Here is an 18,852-nt window from a genome sequence, read left to right on the forward strand (position 1 = left end):
CTTGAAATTTCTTGAATAGTTTTTGTGTCAGGATGGTGCCTCTCTACTCTGAAAATGTGCTCAGATGTGGCCAAGTTGTAAGTCTCATTGTGCACATGCTCAGTGGAGGCTATTTTTAGTGTCCAAAAGCCCCAAAGATTCTGGGGCACAGATTATGCCTGGTCCCTCATGGGTACTTCTCTGAAGTTGCATCCTAGCTAAAAGCAGGGAAGAGCACTTGCAACTGACTGGACAGAGATCAAAAATCAAAGATCCCTCTGACGCACAACAGAGCAAGTATACAACATTACTTTCCAAAGTAATGCTGAGGATACTCTCTGTATCCCCAACAGTTGTGGTCTGGGGACTCCTGACACCAGAAGTAGTATCTTTACCTTATACAGACGTTGGTGAATTTATCTTCTATGAACTTATCCAGGCTGCCATTGATTAATGCAAGCTTTCAGCGTCCTAGGGAAAGGATTTCCATTTTCTCTACCTGTTGTGTAAAGAACCATTTCTTTACTTGCTTTGCTGCCAGCCAGCTTCATTGGATGTCCCTTTGTTCTTGGACTTTAAGAGACACTGAACATTTGATGCCTTTGACAGGGAGAAGCTATATATAGCTTTAGTTAATTTGTCCTGTCTTCTCAGTTTTTCTCATTTTTTTTAAAGCTAGCCAAACTACTGAAAGCAAGATGGCAGATGGAAAGGAAGAAAAAGTGTATCCTTCTCCAAGAGGATTTCTGTCCGGAGAATTATTTGACATATAGTGCATATTTAAGATGACTTCTTTGTCTCAGTGTGACCTAATTGCGGGAACCAGATATGTGGTTTCTCTGCAAAAGCAGCAGAGGCTACTCTCCACTACCAGGTATTGCTGGCTAGGGAGAGAGTGGGAGGCAAGGGAGCCAGGGAGCATACCTTGGATAATAAAACCTAAGGTAATAAAGTGTGAAATGTAATTACAGGGAGGAGAAGAGATGCAGAGCAGATAAATGTTGGCGAGCCCTCCAGATTGCCAGCTCGGATACAGAGGAACCTAGAGCTTGCTCTGTCAGAGCTAACTTGCTTTCTAGATCTACTTGATTACCTCTGTACTGCACTTCCCAGCACATCAAGTCAGTATATGAGCAGTGCCAGACCTGACCTGGCCCTCCGTGCTTATACACCGTGCTGCAATCTCCATAGTAAGCTGGCTCAGGACCCAACCTGAGAAAACATGACCAACTGTGTCTAAGCAGGCTGTTTGCAGAGAAATGTGGAAGCTCTGCCTAGTGTCCTATGGGACTACCAGCCCACAGCAGGATGGGGCTTACCAGCTTGGGCACTGCTGACACAGTTAGCCCACTACAGCCAGCCATCAAAGCTGTGTGGGTGTGTTCATGTAACACGCTGTCCTGACCCGATAAGGCCTCCTAGATTTTATATCTCTGCATCTCTGTATGGTTAATGTGTAAGCTGAGTAATCCACAAGTTTAAGAGTCGACTTCACAAATGTAAAGCTCTGTCGCTATTCAAAAACTTGCTGGCGTTCAAGGACAAGTCCTATTTGCTCTTTGTAGGTAATTCCGTTAAGTAAAGGGACTGTGAAAATTGGCTGTTAAATTAAGTGCTTGCTTTTGGCTTGAAGAGAGAGATCAGAGTTTCCTAAGTTTACTGGTTTCTGGGCATTTTCCATCTCTCTTTTTTCTTTCTTTTTTTTTAAATAATATATACATAATTTGAACACATATTCCTTCCTGTGACCCCAGAAGATCGTGAAAGAATACATGTCTAGTGAAATGAAGGCTTGATGCATTGTGACATATCAATAGCAAGTGGTACCTTTTTCATTACTTCTAAAAAATAAGGAAGGTATTCTAGTTTGTCTTGGAAATAATCTGTTGATGCTATTAATGTTTCCAGTGCTTACCTAGATCCTGCATTAATTTATAATTAATTTAAATCAGGCTGGTTTAGTTTCTGGGTACGACATTATTCCTCAAGCACTACTAGCAAACATAAGCAAGCCCTAAACAGTTTTATTTCTGACCCACCAAAGGAACTGTGTGGTTGGATTAGAATGTATGGCTTGATTCAGGACCCAAATCAAAGAATGAAATTGGTTGAGTTCAGGAAGAAATGGTGGATATGCATCTGCAATTGTTCTTTGAAAGAGTTTGCTAGTACTGATTTAATCTCAAAACTGATTTCACTTAAAAAAATCGGCAAATAATACTGTCTGCAGGGGTCCTATTCTTACATGTGAACAAGCTTAAAAAACTCACAGGGGTAATAAATAGAAGGAGTTAGGGGCTAGAGGGAAGTACCATTTACAGTATTCCAGTTTCAACTCCTATTTCTTGAACGCTTTCCAGAACTAGAGAATCGCAGCCAGCATTGTAATATTTTGCTTCTGACAGGGTTTTCTTAATTCTTCCAAAGCCTCATGGAGCCATAAATGACAGAAACAATAAGGTCTTTGTGCACTGCATGTTGTGGCTAGGAATGCATTGTATTCTATGAAAAAAGAGTTTTGTTTCTCACAGGACAGTTATAACTGATGCTGGAAAACTTTATAGTCCAAGTTGTTGGAAATTACTATCTTTGTAGAAAAGAGCCACTTAATTAACACTTTCAAAATATGTGCTCCTATACACGTGCACATACATGCTAGCTGCCTGTCCCTATATCTTTTGAATGTCATGGGGGGCAGGGGCAGGGGCAGGGAGCAAATATACCAGGCAGTCTTGACAAATCATCGTCCACAGCAGCATTTATACTGCATAATATTTTCCAGAAGCACATCATAGTTCTAACAGTGTCTTTTGTTTCTGGATTAAAGATATAAATGAATGTGAAAGCAACCCGTGTGTCAATGGTGCCTGCAGGAACAATCTTGGATCTTTCAGTTGTGAATGTTCACCTGGCAGCAAGCTGGACTCTACAGGACTGATCTGTATTGGTAGGTATTTCCTCATGTTGTTTTCCCTTTTTCTTACTAACTTGGAAAACATTGATCATATTGATTAACTAAGCAAGAAAATAATGTGTTTGGGTAATTTCCCCGTGATAACAGATAGTACATCTAGTTCTGTAGGTAAGACCAAAAAACCACGTACTAATTTGATTGCTTACACAGGAGCAGGAACAAACTGAGGGAAACATAATTCATTAGGATGTCCAGACTATAGTGAAAGTGGTGAAATGCAGGTATTGATTGGTGGGGGCGAGTGGGGATGTCTTACTATTAATAGGAATTACCTTTTCCTTTGGGAGAATGAGAATATGAGTAAAGTTATAGGTGATTAGTCTGGTAGTTGAGAAACTGTAAAGCAGAAGTACCCACTCAGTTCTTTGGCCACTTTTAAATCTGAGACAAAAAAGCAAGTAAAACTGGAGGAACACCTACTCAAATAGTGATAGGAAAGCACATGGCTTCTAGGGTTCAGGACATTCTTCATAAACTGTGAAGACTGACTTTCCTAGCTATAAGGAAATGTTAATGGTTTTTGCATTATAGCACAATCTCATACTTTACCTCTTTTGTAGGAAGCTGGTAAAGGTGAGTAAGACAGATCTGAGTTTGTCAGGATCCCTGCCCCTGGAGCAGACACATGGGTATTGTCTTGGTTTTATATATATACACACATTATATACATATATAAATATATATTTTAATAGTGTGTATATATATATACACACACACTATTTATTATAAAGTGTGTGTATATATATACACACACTATTTATTCTATATAAAAATAAATAATGTTAGCACCCTTTGAGGATTCTGTTGCATTGAAAAAAAGCGGAGCACTGCCCAGATTTTATTGGAGCTAGCAGTAACAGTTGTCTGCAAGATGTCATTGGCATTTTCTTTGGAAGCCATTCATTAATGTTTTTTTTCTTACCTTTCCAAGAAAACTCAAAGGATTGGAGATATCTGTACTTCTCAGGTGATCACAAGCTGCCATTGTTTCATCTTATTTGTGTAACATAATTGAAGTCATTGTAGGATATGTGGGATGAATTGCATTGGAGTGTCATTGATAATTGGATGATGCTAATTTCAAATGTTCCTTTTATTTTAAGATGGATTTGTCTGATGTTCTTGGTTCAACTTTCTTGCCTTGCCAAGGTTTTCTTAAGATAGGAAATTGAATGCAAAGACTCAAGTTTCCATTTAATGATGGGAGTCTGTCTATGCCTTAATATGTTTTTTAAGTGAATGTTACTTTTTGCCTGAGCCTTCTCTTAGATTTCCTTGTAGCATCAATGGCCAGTAAAGTTTAGTATTGTTTTTGTTCTTTTTTACATTGCGCTAATTTCTTGATGTGACCACACTAACTTATGCTTTTTGGTACTGCTTATTTTTAATCCTGTTGTGTTCATACATCCAAAGGTGCTACAAGTTCACTAAAGGCCTAATTATAACAGTGTTCTGGATTTACTTTGCAAATGGTTTACTTTGCAAGTGGTTTACTGTGTGAAAAGCTTGCAAATGCTCTTGTCGAATGTATGCCATTTTAAACTTCTACAGTAGAGCAAGTTGTTTTTTCCCATTACCGCTGCAGTGAAAGACTTGTATATTGAATGTATTTGCCCTGATCTTTTTAGAGGATTGCTCCTGTAAAGCATCCCTGTAGCATCAGATAAGAAAAGCATATGCCAAAACATAAATGTTTGGCTAAAATAGTGTTGTGGCTTGGGAATATGTTGTATTCTTCATAAGAATGATCAAAGTAAGGTAATGTCAGATTCTGACCTCTCTCTAGTTTTTCTTTAATTTCAAATTTGCTCTCATGTCAGAACCAGAATCAGCCCTACATTGTAAGAGTAGGGGTTTTTTTTCTTTCTATCATGATGATGATTAGAGTTATTGAACTTAAAAATGGCACAAAATTTTTAAGTAAAAGCACATGACAACAATATTAGAATAAGAAAGGATTAACATAACATCATTAATTTTATTTTTACAATTTATTGCTTCAATGTGTTTGTTGCTACCTGATCTTACTGCTGATTTTCAGTGTCTTCTGGACTCAGGTCATGTATGGCACATTAGACTGATCTTCTATGGAAGAGCTATATGGCTGATGCGTGTTCTTTACTCAGTTTGTGGACAGAAGACTTCAGTCTGTCAGTTTCTGTCGTTCCTTTGCTCAGTCTGCTCAGCCTCAAGGCTGAAGAACCAGGTGGCTTGAGCCATTTGCATCCATATTACCTGTAGAAATCAAGCACAGATGTGAGACATTTGTCTCTTTCTGTGAGCTTTCCTGAGTAGAGAAGAAATGTCTTGCTCAAATTACAGTCAGAATTGAAGTTGCAACATTTGCGCTCAAATTTAAGCTCAAACCTCCAGCAAATCAGGAGGTTTCTTCTACACCCCTTGTTGATTTGTGCACTTGTTTAAATGTGGTGTTCTGCCCCACATGTTTGAGACCAAGATTATCCTAAATAATACAACTGGTTTACACTTAACTGTTAATGAAGTACATTGCCCAATTTCTAGGGCTGATTCCGGTCACATTCTTGGGCCAATTTTTTCCCTGTTACTTTGGCTAAAGAAGGGTTGTTCTCTCTGTGGTCTACATAATTTTATAACATGACAATTTTGTAGACAAAGTTGTCTGAAAAAAATAAGCTGGAATGATTCTATCTTAAGTATGTTGCTCCTAGACATGAGGTATTAGTAATACTAATCAACAGCACCTCATAGATGGTGTGGCTTTTTGTACATATAATATATGTACATCTTAAAGCCAAATCCTATTCCTCTTTCATTAGTCATCTCATTAAATTCGTCTGGGTCACTTGCTTAGCTTTGAACTCTGAGTATGCACATGCATTAAAACTCTACCCAGGCTGACCTTCCAATCTAGGTTAGATCTTTACAGGCTGCTTTTGCCATCTGATCACAAAGGTTATTGTCTGCTTCAAGAAATTTTATACCATTTGAGTGTATCATTGTAAAGGTACTGAGGAAAGGTACTGTAGGTACAACTTTTGAAGTACATAACTGATTTAGGATCTAACTGACATTTTAAAAAACGGCTTGGGCACTGAAAGCATAGATTTGAAGACCTGAAGGTTTGGGTACCTGAAAGAGAATTTCAGAGGATTTCAGGCAGCAGAGACAACATTTGTGGCTGAAAATCTCCCCTCTGCTCAGTGGCTGTCTAGCCTGGGCAGCAGGGAGGAGGTGCTGCCTGACATGGCTGGGCACTTACTGGAATGGGTTTGTCCTGAGCTGGTCTGGGTTCCCAGCCTGGCAATCCAATTTGTGATTCAGGTGCTGGGTGTGCTGGGGCTGAGCCTTCAGGAGCAGAGAGTGGAGTATAACCGAACAAGCATGTTCAAAGCATAGCTAATGCACCAGCAGAAACAGAGCGCTAAAAGTATATAGTGCACCCTATCCCCCACATTTTTATCTTTTTTTCTGTCCTGACAATCTTGAAGGTTTACCAAGTGAGAGAGAGGCCAGAGCACCTGTATTTCATAACCCAGTGCTTCAGGCAGTTGGCTGAAAGGGGGAGTCCTAGGTTGTGATCTCTGTTTTTGTTGTAACTTGTGTATTTTAGACTGATCAATCACTAGATAAAATAAATAAATAAACCCACTGTAGTATCTGGAGGACCTCTGCTAGCTGTGGGACCTGGACTATACAATGCCTCAAGCAATGTGCTCTATTGCTCACTAGTGATAGTGCTATTGCTTTCCACCGCTTCTAAACTAAAATGTGTACAAAATGACTCTGGTGGAAGGTTTTCTTTTAAAAGAGGGCCTGTGCTCCCTTGGTACTCTGTCTATTGGTGGCATGCCAGCTCTTTTTGCTGTGACAATTCCATATTGTTTTCTGTTCCTCTGCAGATAGCCTGAAGGGGACTTGCTGGCTTAACATCCAAGACAGTCGCTGTGAAGTCAACATCAATGGTGCTACACTGAAATCTGAATGCTGTGCTACCTTAGGAGCAGCTTGGGGCAGCCCATGTGAACGATGTGAATTAGGTATGCTCTCATATCCTGCATCTTTTGGGAGAAGAGAAGTACCACCACTAGGTAGATCTCATCATTTTCTATGTAGAAAACAAACAGACAACACAAAAAACCTATGAAATGAAGTTGTCTTATTTAGCATCACTTGTAATCTCCACCATGAGAGATCATTCTAATAACTTTGAAGTTACCGGGAAATAACATGTGAATAAATCTTTTAATAATTACATAAGTTTTCTGTCCACTGGGACTGTGCATTGGGGTAGGGGAGTAAGGACTACAATAGAAAAGTGAAAGATCTGGTAAAAGCCTTGAGGGCTTTTTATGTTGTGGACTGTTAACACTTTTTCCAGCTGCTTTCAAACACATCGTTTATGTACAATTATTGATTGCAGAATAGTACTACTATTAGATTACAGGGCTAGGTCTAGAAGTTGGAAGCAGGAATGCTAACTGTGTGCTCTAGTTTGTGGAAAAAATACTGTGCCGCATTCTCCCCATAAGGTTTGAATAATGCCACTTGCAGCTGAACTAGTATCAGGACGTTTAGCCTTTCATTTTTAATTGGAACAATAACTGTGGGCACATGTATCCCATCTAACAAGCATGGTGCAAACAACATCCAACAGAGCTCTTAACTGTGCAGTGCAGCATCAAGCAAAGATATTACTTTGGACTCCAGGAAGCAGCATGGTCAGGTTAGACTGGTAAAACTAATCAAAACCTAATCAATCTAGAGACCTAATTAGCTCAGACTGGGTACATTTGGCCATTTAATTTCCTATTCTCTAACTAGCTAAATCTCAGCAAGCTTTCATATCACTACATCATGCTATGTTTTACATGCATATCCTAAAATAATGTCATTACTCAGATCCTTTGTTAAGCTGCAGTGGAGAAAAACCCTTAAGTGATAACTGGCATCACTAAACCTTTAAATCTTCAGGCAACTTTACAGGACATTTACCTTTCAGCTACATCTGAGTGCAGAGATTGATATGATTAGATGCTGAGCATTCTGGTCTCCATTAAGGAAAGCCCATGAGAAAGTAATTGTCTAAGATTTAATTTCCTCAACTATTCACTTGTTTTAAGTAATATGTATGAGTCAATACCTTGCTTGATTGAGGCTAGAGCACTCACCACCTTATACAGTCAAATTATTAGAGAATTCTGAAGATAGATTTTTTTTTTTTTTAGTTATTTACTCCTGTATTTCTGTCATTCTAAAGCAGTGATATATCTTTCTGGCTTAATTCCAGACACAGCTTGCTCAAGAGGATTTGCCAGAGTGAAGGGTGTTACCTGTGAAGGTGAAGTTTTTGCTTCTTACTCAAGATGTCACTTTTATTTCCTTTCAAAATGAGATAAAAGGGGATTTTTAAAGTTGTTTTTGTCAGGCCTAATCATATTGACCTTAGATTAATGCCTTCATAAACAGTTACTGACTATTGGGAAGTGTTATGTTACACTGTTTGTTGGAGAATATAAAAATTATACAAAAAGAATCGAACTGCTCCTTCAAAATACATTTAATCCCTTTAGTTTTTCCTTTCTCTCAGCCATATTCATGATCTTGTCTTAGAGAAGAGAATGTGGCATCTTAGTGCCGTATGATTTGAAGATCTTGCAAGAGTTCATTGAGACTGAGCCAGATGCTTGTTCAGAACAGTGTTCAGACCCTAATACAGTATGGATGAAAGCCTCTCACTTTTTTTCATGTAGCTTAAATTCTCAATAAACCTGTAGCTGTCTCCTTCGAGTTAGCATATAACTCAACGCTTTGTTTCCCCAACAGATGTAAATGAGTGTGAAGTTTTCCCGGGGGTTTGTCCCAACGGCCGGTGCGTTAACAGCAGAGGCTCATTTCACTGCGAATGCCCTGAAGGACTGACACTGGATGGAACAGGGCGAGTGTGTTTAGGTAAGAGGGCACTCAACTCTGCTAGCTTTTTACCTGTGTCCAACAGTTGTCGAAAATTATTCTCAAAGGGGTGCAAAAGGATGTTTGATTTGTTTCTGAATTCCTCCAAAAGCAGTTTGTTAAGCATATGTTTTAGTTTATGCCTGCTTAGATATCAAATGCCTGTGCCAGTTCAGGGAACAGCTGTTAATCCCCTGAGGGAACATGGATGTTTGTGTTAAGACTTGTTTTGCCCACAGTGCAATCAATAGGTTTTTCTCTAGTGCTGCCCTTACTCTGACTCCCATTCGCGAACAGAAGTGTCTGACTCACTGGGAGCTAGATGATAAGCAGTCAGCTGGTCAGCCAGCAGCTTGTAATGCAGTCTGAACGTTGCTCTTCTCTGTTGCTGTCCAGTTATTTTGTGAAACTAGGATACTACCTCTTAGCACGAATACGCTGGTGCAAATTGGTCTGTCTGACAGTAATCAAAATGAGTGTAGGTAAAAATAAGACTTCATCTGCATTGTACAGATTAGTATCTTCTACTGACAAAACATGATGTCCGTGAAGACATACATTTCTCTAGGAAAGACTTCACGTATAAAAAATACTGAACCCCTGTGTAAGTTCAAGAAAATGGAAGTATCCTGTAGGAAGTGTAGTTAGTGTTATTAATCTGCATCTTTAGAAATCAGTGTTCAGACATGAAAAAAGATAAAGTCAGAGTACTAGATGTTTAGAATAGATTCTAGAATCCATATTAATTTTTCTTACCAGTTCTAGGGACTAAAAATGTGATTACTGACAGCATTGATTTCTTTTAAAAAAACAGTGCAGCAGAACAAAAAAAAATTTTCAACCCTTTCTTCATGTCAAGAATTTTCCTACTCTAACCTTTATTTTTTTATTTCGACAGTGTTCTTTTTCCTCTAGCAGATTCAAATTTAAGCAAACACTTTTGCTTTAATTGCACTATGCCTTACCAATAGCTGATAAAAACAGTTACCAGGTTGTAGGGTTTTTTAATGTGGATGTAATTCTAGAGATATTTATTGAAGTAAGCAGAATTTTGAAATTAAGCAGATGGGTACAATCAGTATAAAAGTTTCAGAAAAAAGAAATAATTCAAAACCAAGTCTGCCCGGATGCACATACCCGTTATGTTTGTGCATACCTTACACAGTTTTGCATGTTAGGTTTTACTTGATATTCCACTCCTCCCCCAACCCCCCCAACTTGTAATTCTGTTGCCAGTCACTGGTATCTGTGGCCATCAACCCTGTATTGTTTCTCAATGAGAAATTTGATAAGGACAGGTGTGAATTTAATTGTGGTTGACAGATATAAAAGTTGGAACAAAGGACTCATCTTCAAGCAAGACACAAGATTCCTTTACCCTCAAAGCCATGTTTCCTTTTCTTATTTTAATTTAAAAATTACCTTTTATATTACAAGATATGTGCCTTCTCCTATGCTACACAAGCACTGTGCACTATGTCATGTATTTCTGAAATATATTTATTTCCTGCAGGATCCACTACAGTGATTTTAGTGCAAACAGATATTTATTAGCAGTATGTTTGCTGAATCTGTGGAAATAAAAATAAATATGATCTTGATGTGGAATAGTTTACAGGAAACCATGAGTATTCTTTGAACAATTTCTGTTTCTTATACTTGCTTCTAAATTGTTTAACTTCTGATGTGCATAGGGTAAATTTATATTACAAATCTGCAAAACTTTGAAGGGCTTGTATGGAAAACAGTTCAGCAGCTCATCTGTGCTATTTTTAGATCTTGCATCTTCTCCACAGCTTTTTGCACTAAGCATTTAAGAGTTCTGTTACGTTTGCTAAAGCCTAACTTCCAGTCCAGTATATCATATGAAACATTAATGCTTATATTTATCCTGAAAATACAGCTTGACCTCCAGTCCATTTCAGTCATGTCAGGAGGCTCTAGAATATGTCCAGAAGTTATTTTATTCGACACGGTGTGTCCTTGTGATCTTCCTTACACACTGAAAATAACTCTCTTTTCCTGGACAGCATTAAGCTACTGATAAATTTCTGTATAGTATCACAAACATCTTCTATAGCACTACTGTAATTGATACTGTCCATTTCCTATTATTGGTATTACTTGCCAGATTTTTGGAATTTGGGCACAGAAATTCTCCTGTGTTATAGAAATTAGCATGTAGAGACTTAACAACCCATTTTTATACCAATTTTATATTTAACAAATACTAATTTTTTTTCTAAAAATTTAAAACTTTTTCTTTACTGACATACAAATAGCTGAAAAGTGTGGAATGTACTGATGCTTTCAAATGGGTTATTGTTGTTATTTTTTACTGTATGTGAGATGTAGCAAAGCTGATTTTTTTCTGTGTACAGACCAGTGCGTGGTGTACTTTTCCTGACAGTTGGGTATGCAAGTACAGATTTTGCGTGCATACTTGGTTGATCTCTCTTTTGATCCCACAGACCTGCTTTTCTGCAAATGGCACTCCTGAGTATAACCATAATTAATCTTTCTGGAAACCATATTGTCTTCTTCTGCTAACTAGTGTTAAAGTAAGCCTAACAACGGTCAGCAATTTTTTTTTTCTGCATTCCTTGTATTATTAAATTAATTTAATAATATAAGCATAGGTAGGAATATATTTTTTTTTTTACCATGAATGCAGGTCAATTTGTAAATGAGAATACCTGATATAGTAAAGAAATACATGTCTCTGTCCTATCAAATACACATAGAAACCTGAAAAGCACAGTCATGTCAGAGTAATGGTATAACTTGATATTGGAAGACAACAAAAGAAATCCTTGTACTTTTATGTGGTACAACAGAGATCCAGAAACTTAACTATAGTGCAGTATTAGCAACTTCAAATGGTTGCACTTTCTGCAGAAGTGTAGAATCTTGAGCAGAAATCTATCATCCGGAAACTGAGCCTCACATGTACTTGCGCCTCAGAAATAGGTGCTTCTGAAAAACAGAAGACCTTAGCAAAGGGTAAAACGCCTATTTGTTGTTGTAAAATGAGCAGATATTCGCCTGGAACAATGCTACCTGAAATGGGATGAAGATGAGTGCCTTCAGTCTGTGCCTGGCAAGTTTCGTATGGATGCCTGCTGCTGTGCTGTGGGGGCTGCCTGGGGCTCTGACTGTGAGGAGTGTCCTAAGCCTGGCACCAAGGAATATGAGGCTCTGTGCCCCAGAGGTCCTGGCTTTTCCAACAGGGGAGATATTCTAACTGGCAGGCCATTTTATAAAGGTAAGGGTTCCTTCTTGGATCTAAAAATTATTATTTTAGGTACATCTGGGAATTATAGGTACATCTGGGTGAATATTCTAATAAAATGTCAGGATTTGTGTCTATATTATGTATTTGAGATGAGAGATGTTATAAAGATGTTTGCCTGAAAGTGCTGACCTTGCAGGTGGGAAACTCTCTGCTTGCATGGTGCTCAAGAGAGTTACAGGAGCCTAAAAGGAAAAGGTGCAAAATTTGAATTTGGTAAGGAGAAAAAGGAAATGACTATGACAGGACTGAAGGGAGAGGAGCTCCTAATGATGAGAATAACAAAAAAAGTGCACCTTTTTTAAGGTAGTGCTTTGCAAAGAGTCAACTGAGGGTTAGATGAAGTTCTATAAAGTCAAGGAGTTAAGATGTAAATGTAAAATATTACTAAATTTGGCCAGGGTGAAAGAGAGACTTAAGAAGGATGGGTTCTTTCTATGGTTTGCAGAATTAGTAAGTGATTAAAAGGGAAGGATGTCTGTTGCATTAAAATTACGAGGGCAATGATAACAAGGACCTGCAGTGATAAAGAAGTAAATAAAAGACTTTTGTCCACTTTTTACTAGCTTCACCTCCTATAGAGCAAAAACAAAACTGAAGAGCTGGAAAATGTTAAGAAACCAGATCTGAGATATTTTAGGTGACTGAGGTCTGAGAAGAAAAACTGTACATTTCTGTGTGCAGAAGCAGAGGTGATCCAGAAATATTTTAGTATTTTATTTATTTTTAAAAGGATGTATTCTGAAGCATTTGTCTTGAAATATGTTGAGTTGCTTGAGAGGACATGAACAGATTGGACCTCTGCTTCACCATACATAAGCTCTGATTTTCAGGACTTACTATTCTCAGGCAAACTCTGAACGTTCGGTGGTGATTTACTAAACAAATAAGGAAGTTAATAATAATAATGTAATTGTTTATTTTTATTAAAAATATCTAATTAGAAATAATAAATTCTTAATTATTTAATAATAATAAAATCTTGTCCACTCCAAGATTTTTGTAAGGTTTTGCTTCTTGTTTCTGCTTTTGTATTTGGACCACACTTTTCTTCCATTCACACTAATACATAGGAGATAGAAGTTTGTTTCATCAAAGATGATTCTCAGGTAATGACATTCATCCAGCAAATTATATCATAGAGTGTAAGAAAAGCCTCATTCAAGTTTGTAAATGCTGTTGGGGGGGGTGCATATGAGAGAGGCTGACACATGAAAAACCTTTATTTGTCCTGTGCAAAATCCTTTAACAGCCTGTCTTATCCAGCTGTCCAGCCAAACACATTTAGAAGAGGTGAAATATTTTGTTTGTTACTCTACAGAAGAAAAATTACCCTTTTCTAAACTGAGCTCTAGATATCACTCTGGCAATCTCAATTTTAAAAAAAGCCCAATCAACCAGGTATTAGTTACGTCTTTTACAAGCTGGCTCAGGAGCACCATGAATATTCATTGTGTTAGAAAGCAAAATAGAGCACAATATACGTATTGGCATCATGGGCAAAAATGTCTCAACTCTGGGAATTTCACTGAATTTCAGTGATTGTTGAATAACATAAACTTTTAATTACTGGTTTGGGTATTGAGAAGCAAAGAAAGCATAAACAATTCAACAAGTAGGGAAATATCTTTTTTCCCCTACCCCCAGGCTCGGCTTCAGCCCAGCACCTCTCCTCCACCCTTCCTGGTCTCCAGCCCCCCTAGTCCCATGGATGAGGCATTTGGCAGCATAGGGCTTGGGGACACGGTGGCGGTTTCTCTTTGTCACCCCTTGTTGCTTAGTCTTTTCTTTTGCTGCTCCTTCCTTCTTACTCATTTTCTGCACCCTGGCATGGGCTCCTCCATAGGACAGAGGCCCTCAGGGGTATTCCTGCTTCGGCATGGGTTGTCCACAGCCCATGCTCCTTCAGGATGTCCCAGCCCCACTCATATACTGTAGTCCCTGGAAGGTGTTGCTGCCCCAGCATGGATCACCCACAGGTCATGGTCCCTCAGGAATCTCCCTACCCCAGCAGAGGCTGCATGTGGGTCACAATCCCTTAGAGGTGTCTCTGCCCCAGCATGCATCCTCCATGGGCTGCTGTCCCTCAGGGTGTTCCCCGCCCTGCTTGGGTCACCTGTAGGCCACAGTCCTTCAGGCACGTCCCTGCCCTGGCATGGATCACCCACAGCTGCAGTCCCTCAGGGGTGTCCCTGCCCTGGTGTGGGTCTTCCACAGGCTGCGGTCCGTCAGGGGCGTCTCTGCCCTGACATAGGTCCTCCAGGGGTGGCAGTCCCTCAGGAGTTCCTCCTCACAGATACCGAGTTCTGCCTTCCAAGAGTGCATCTCCAGTCATGTCTCCAACAATGTTCCCTCCTGCTTGCCTCCTCGGTTTCATTTTTTCATTATCCTAACCTGTGTAGGAGGAGGCCATCCCTCCAGTCCCCTGGAACCCAAACCCTGCCTTTTATGCCCAATACAATTGATAAGAAGGAACAGGAAATTCCCATTAATTTTATATATATTTGTGCTTAACTATGCTCTTTTCTTTTGTTTTTATTTCATAGATATCAACGAATGTAAAGTGTTCCCTGGTATGTGCATGAATGGTAAATGCAGAAACACAATTGGAAGTTTCAAATGTAGATGTAACAGTGGGTTTACTTTAGATATGGAAGAAAGAAACTGTACAGGTAAGTCTTGCATTTTCCCCAGTTTTTCCTACAATCATAGAATAGTCCGGGTTGAAAGGGACCTCAAAAGATCATCTGCTCCAACCTTTTGTGGGAAAGGGAGCCTCAATGAGATTATCTAGCACCCTGTCCATCTGGAAAACATCTGGTGATGGGGACTCTACCACGTCCCTGCAGCATGTTAAAGGACCTTGCACTTGTTGCGTAGCTTGGTGATCTGGAAACTTAATGTCATGCATTTCCTTCAGTTTCTAAGAGCTTAATCTTTGGACAGAATGGCCAACCGTCTTAGGTTTCCCTTTCAGAGAGTGATTCTTTAATAAATGTAATGTTCTTCTTGTCCATTAGGAATTTTTTTAATTGGTGTTAAAGATGGTCAGGTCATGCTCTATCAGTACAACCTGAAAAATCAATAAGGATCACTAGCAAAGCCAAGTTCAATGTTTTAACATACAGATTAACTTAATTTACGTTACTTACTCTCTGGTCATTGTTATTACCAAATGAACTTAGAGACTCCACTGCAAATTAATTTTCATTTAGGTTTGACAGCCAAGCACACACAGAGGCACCTCTGCAGTTCTGACATAGTGCAATGTTAACTCAAGAAGACGTGCATTTAATTTAAAAGTTTAATATTTTGTTATTTACTGCCTGGAAAAACTGAAACAGAAGATAAGCTTGATAGTGTTCTGGTTATGAGAACCTGGATGCCTGCTTTGTGGGTGGCTCTGTGCGGAAAATGAAGGAGGTTTTGTTATACCACATAGGCGTCTATGAGTGAGTCTGAGTAATATTGAAGTGTGGGTGGTAAGGCATGTTAACTGAGGTTGGTCTGGATATTAATGTTGCCCTAACTGGTGATTTCCTTGTTTTTATAGCGATTGCATTGAGGAGAAATGCATTTAACAAACTTTATTTCTAAACTAACAAGAACAGGTCAGAAAACTTCTCCCTACAAAAGCTTTTTTTGGTTCTGTTTTCCATTGAAAGTTTGTTCTGATGAAAATGTTCCACTGAGCAGCTGTAGAGAACCAGGTTTTATTAAACAGAAGACTTGTTTTAATTTTAAATTAGCAACAAAATGTTCTATAAAGCCTACAGGAGGCCAGATACTCTGTAACATCCCAGGCCCACCACATGGGTTACCATCTGACACCTCCACACATCTGCGTGTGAGGACTGAACTATCTTCATCTGGCAGAAACCTGGCCACGGGGAGTGACACGGAGGCAAAACAGACTCTTGCATGTGGGGAAAAAAGAACTGTTTTAAATCTTTAGCAGTTTCTTTAGTTAAGCTTATACTTGCCTAGTTTCCTCAACCACTTACACAAATGAGTTTACTGCCCAGCTCACCAACTTACTGCAAACATGCTGATGCTCTTCTCTGATTCCTTGCTCGCTGGACTTCTTGGATGACAGAACCAATCCTGTGCCCTATCCTGGCCTAATGTCTTCATTGTCTCAAATATTCTATTATTTTTATTCCCTGTAAAGACTTCATGATTTCTTAATACGTAAAAATTAATGACACAGTAGTGAATGAAGCTGAAGGCAGAGGGTATAGTGGAGAACATGAAACAAAGGCATTGAACCCTAGTTCACCCCCAAAACACTGGATGGGCAGTAGAGTAAGGAAGAGAGAACTCTGGAAAGATGTGAGGAGATAGTAAATAAAAGGCTATCCAGTTCTTCTTTCCAGTCCTGTCCTTCAACACTGACCTGTTTCACTGGATCATATCCATATTACAAATTCCTCTTTAGCTTCCTGCCTCACTACCAGTGTGTATTATAAAGAGCATTTCCTTCTCTTCTTATCTTCTACAAACGTGCTATAGTTTTCCACAGTAAGTTTCATCCAAACTTAACTAATAAGAGAACCAGTGAATTGTAAATCTAGCTTTCAAAGGAGCTACTTTAATTCCTAATGGAAAGGGTATATGTAAGCTTATAATGCTATTACTGCATAAATATCTTCATAAAAAGCAATTTAATATCAATGGCACCGTAGTCATGGAGACAATTGTTACCTCTGTAATAATAACAACTCAGAATTTGTTACCGTTAGTAATTTCCTTAGAAATCTAACCTTAAATTACACCTCATGGAAGCCTACTTGTTACATAGTTTAATCTATAGTTGAGAGCTCTGAAGGCATTGCATTATGAATCTTTCACAAACTGTTTCATGTAATCAGATATTCCTTTAAATATTAAATGAATTTCATTTTTCTCTTGATTTGTATACTATATATGATTTCTGTGGAGTTAATTTGTAACGGCCAAGCGTTCACTTCTGTGAAAAGCAGGATAACTTTAAACTCTGTTTGATTTTTCTACCTCTCCATTACTATAAAATAGACATTGATGAGTGCCGGATCTCCCCAGACTTATGTGGAAGTGGTACTTGTGTCAACACTCCTGGAAGCTTTGAGTGTGAGTGCTTTGATGGTTACGAAAGTGGATTTATGATGATGAAGAACTGTATGGGTAAGTGTTGCCAGAATGACCTGGAGTCTGTCCATTTACTGTACAAAGCCTGACTGTACTCTGCACTATACTAGCTCTGCTCCACTGAACACTTCATATGTATAATTATTGTGACTTCTTGAACAAATGAGACAGATATGCAGTTTATAGGTCAGATAAAAGAACTATGCATATAGCTTTGCTTGTTCTTTTTGCTAATTACTTTTACACATTTCTGTATAGATATTTTAGAATGGCAGCAACTATTCATTCATGTAGTTTAAAAATGGCTAATGAGGTATCCAAACGTTTGGTAAAGTTAGGAGTAGAAGGCTGGAGTTTCAGAAGTAGTGTGATTCACTTTTCCTTGATTCTTCTAGGACTCAAGAAATTCTGAGAGCATTTCCTGAAAAATCCCATCTCTCTAACCTGTCTAGTTATAAGAATAGATAAGGAGACACCAAAAGTTACTAGCCACCTTAAAAAAATCTTGAATTAGTATTTGGAGTTCTTCGTGAAATACAGCATGAAATAAGCAATGAAAATGAAAAGTCATGAGATTTTCATCTTGATGAGGCTGAATGGGTCCTCCTCCTTGCCCTCCTTGAAGATTGGATTGACATTTCCTCTCCTCCCACCCTAAAGTTCCTTGCCTAATTTCCATGACCTTTCAAGGATAGTAAGGAGTGGCTTCAAAATTACATTGGCCAGCCCCCTCTCAGACTCATGGGTCTTTTCCATGTCCTTTGTCAGCAGTTCGCTTCCCCCATTTCCCCTCATGTTTTTGCTGCTGCTGTTACACCCTTCGCATCCCTTGCCGGGGTCAATTCCTGGTGGCTTTGGCTTTCCTAACGCCATCCCTTCACACTCGGACAGTACCTCTGTATTTCTCCTGCAGCATCTGTCCCTGCTTTTGCCCATTTTAGGCTTCCTTTTTGTGTTTGAGTTTTGTCAAGAGCTTTTGTGCTTGTAATTGAACTCAGATAAGTGGTCCTATGCCCCTGTGTGCCACGAGGCCATGCAGGTCTCCTCTCACCTTTACTTGATTTCCTGCAAATTGTGATGCTTTTAGACTCCAAAAGTCAGCAAAAAATCATTGCCTGAATCATGATGAACATGATGTGGAAGCTGAATAGCCTTCATGAGAGACAGAGTACAAATGCAGAGAATCAATACTGTATGGCAGAGATACGTTATCTGTAAGATGGAGGCAGGGAAGCAAGATGTCAGATAAATAAGCAGAGAGTGAGGAGATAAGAAGAGAAATTACTTCTTGAGGGCCTTTTGCAGGAACTAAGAAAGGGAGGGCATAATGTTCAATGAAGACATTTTGGAGCTGCGAGGACTATCCAAACAGGAGTATAGCAAAAGAGATGTTGAATTCTATTATCAGGCAGTTTCTCCCCTCATGTGAATAACGTGCAAAACCCAATGATATCTTGGCTAAATTCTCAGGCTAATGAAAGATAACACTAGTCTGCCTATCTGAATAAAAGTCTCTAGTTTCAAGGATAGGTAGCCATAATGCTTCCTG

The 18,852-nt window shown here is 38.9% G+C and overlaps 1 protein-coding gene across 1 annotated transcript in view; it reads left to right on the forward strand.

Moving 5' to 3' along the window:
- The window catches only part of FBN2 (fibrillin 2), a 183,068-nt gene that overhangs the window by 103,534 nt on the left and 60,682 nt on the right, over window positions 1-18,852 (forward strand). Inside the window, exons 20-26 of the mRNA XM_075488433.1 lie at window positions 2,807-2,926; window positions 6,835-6,972; window positions 8,223-8,273; window positions 8,759-8,884; window positions 11,922-12,149; window positions 14,723-14,848; window positions 17,211-17,339. Coding sequence (XP_075344548.1) covers window positions 2,807-2,926; window positions 6,835-6,972; window positions 8,223-8,273; window positions 8,759-8,884; window positions 11,922-12,149; window positions 14,723-14,848; window positions 17,211-17,339 — 918 coding nt within the window. The remainder of the gene's footprint in view (window positions 1-2,806; window positions 2,927-6,834; window positions 6,973-8,222; window positions 8,274-8,758; window positions 8,885-11,921; window positions 12,150-14,722; window positions 14,849-17,210; window positions 17,340-18,852) is intronic.

Source organism: Mycteria americana, chromosome Z (assembly GCF_035582795.1).
Source record: "Mycteria americana isolate JAX WOST 10 ecotype Jacksonville Zoo and Gardens chromosome Z, USCA_MyAme_1.0, whole genome shotgun sequence".
NCBI lineage: Eukaryota > Metazoa > Chordata > Aves > Ciconiiformes > Ciconiidae > Mycteria > Mycteria americana.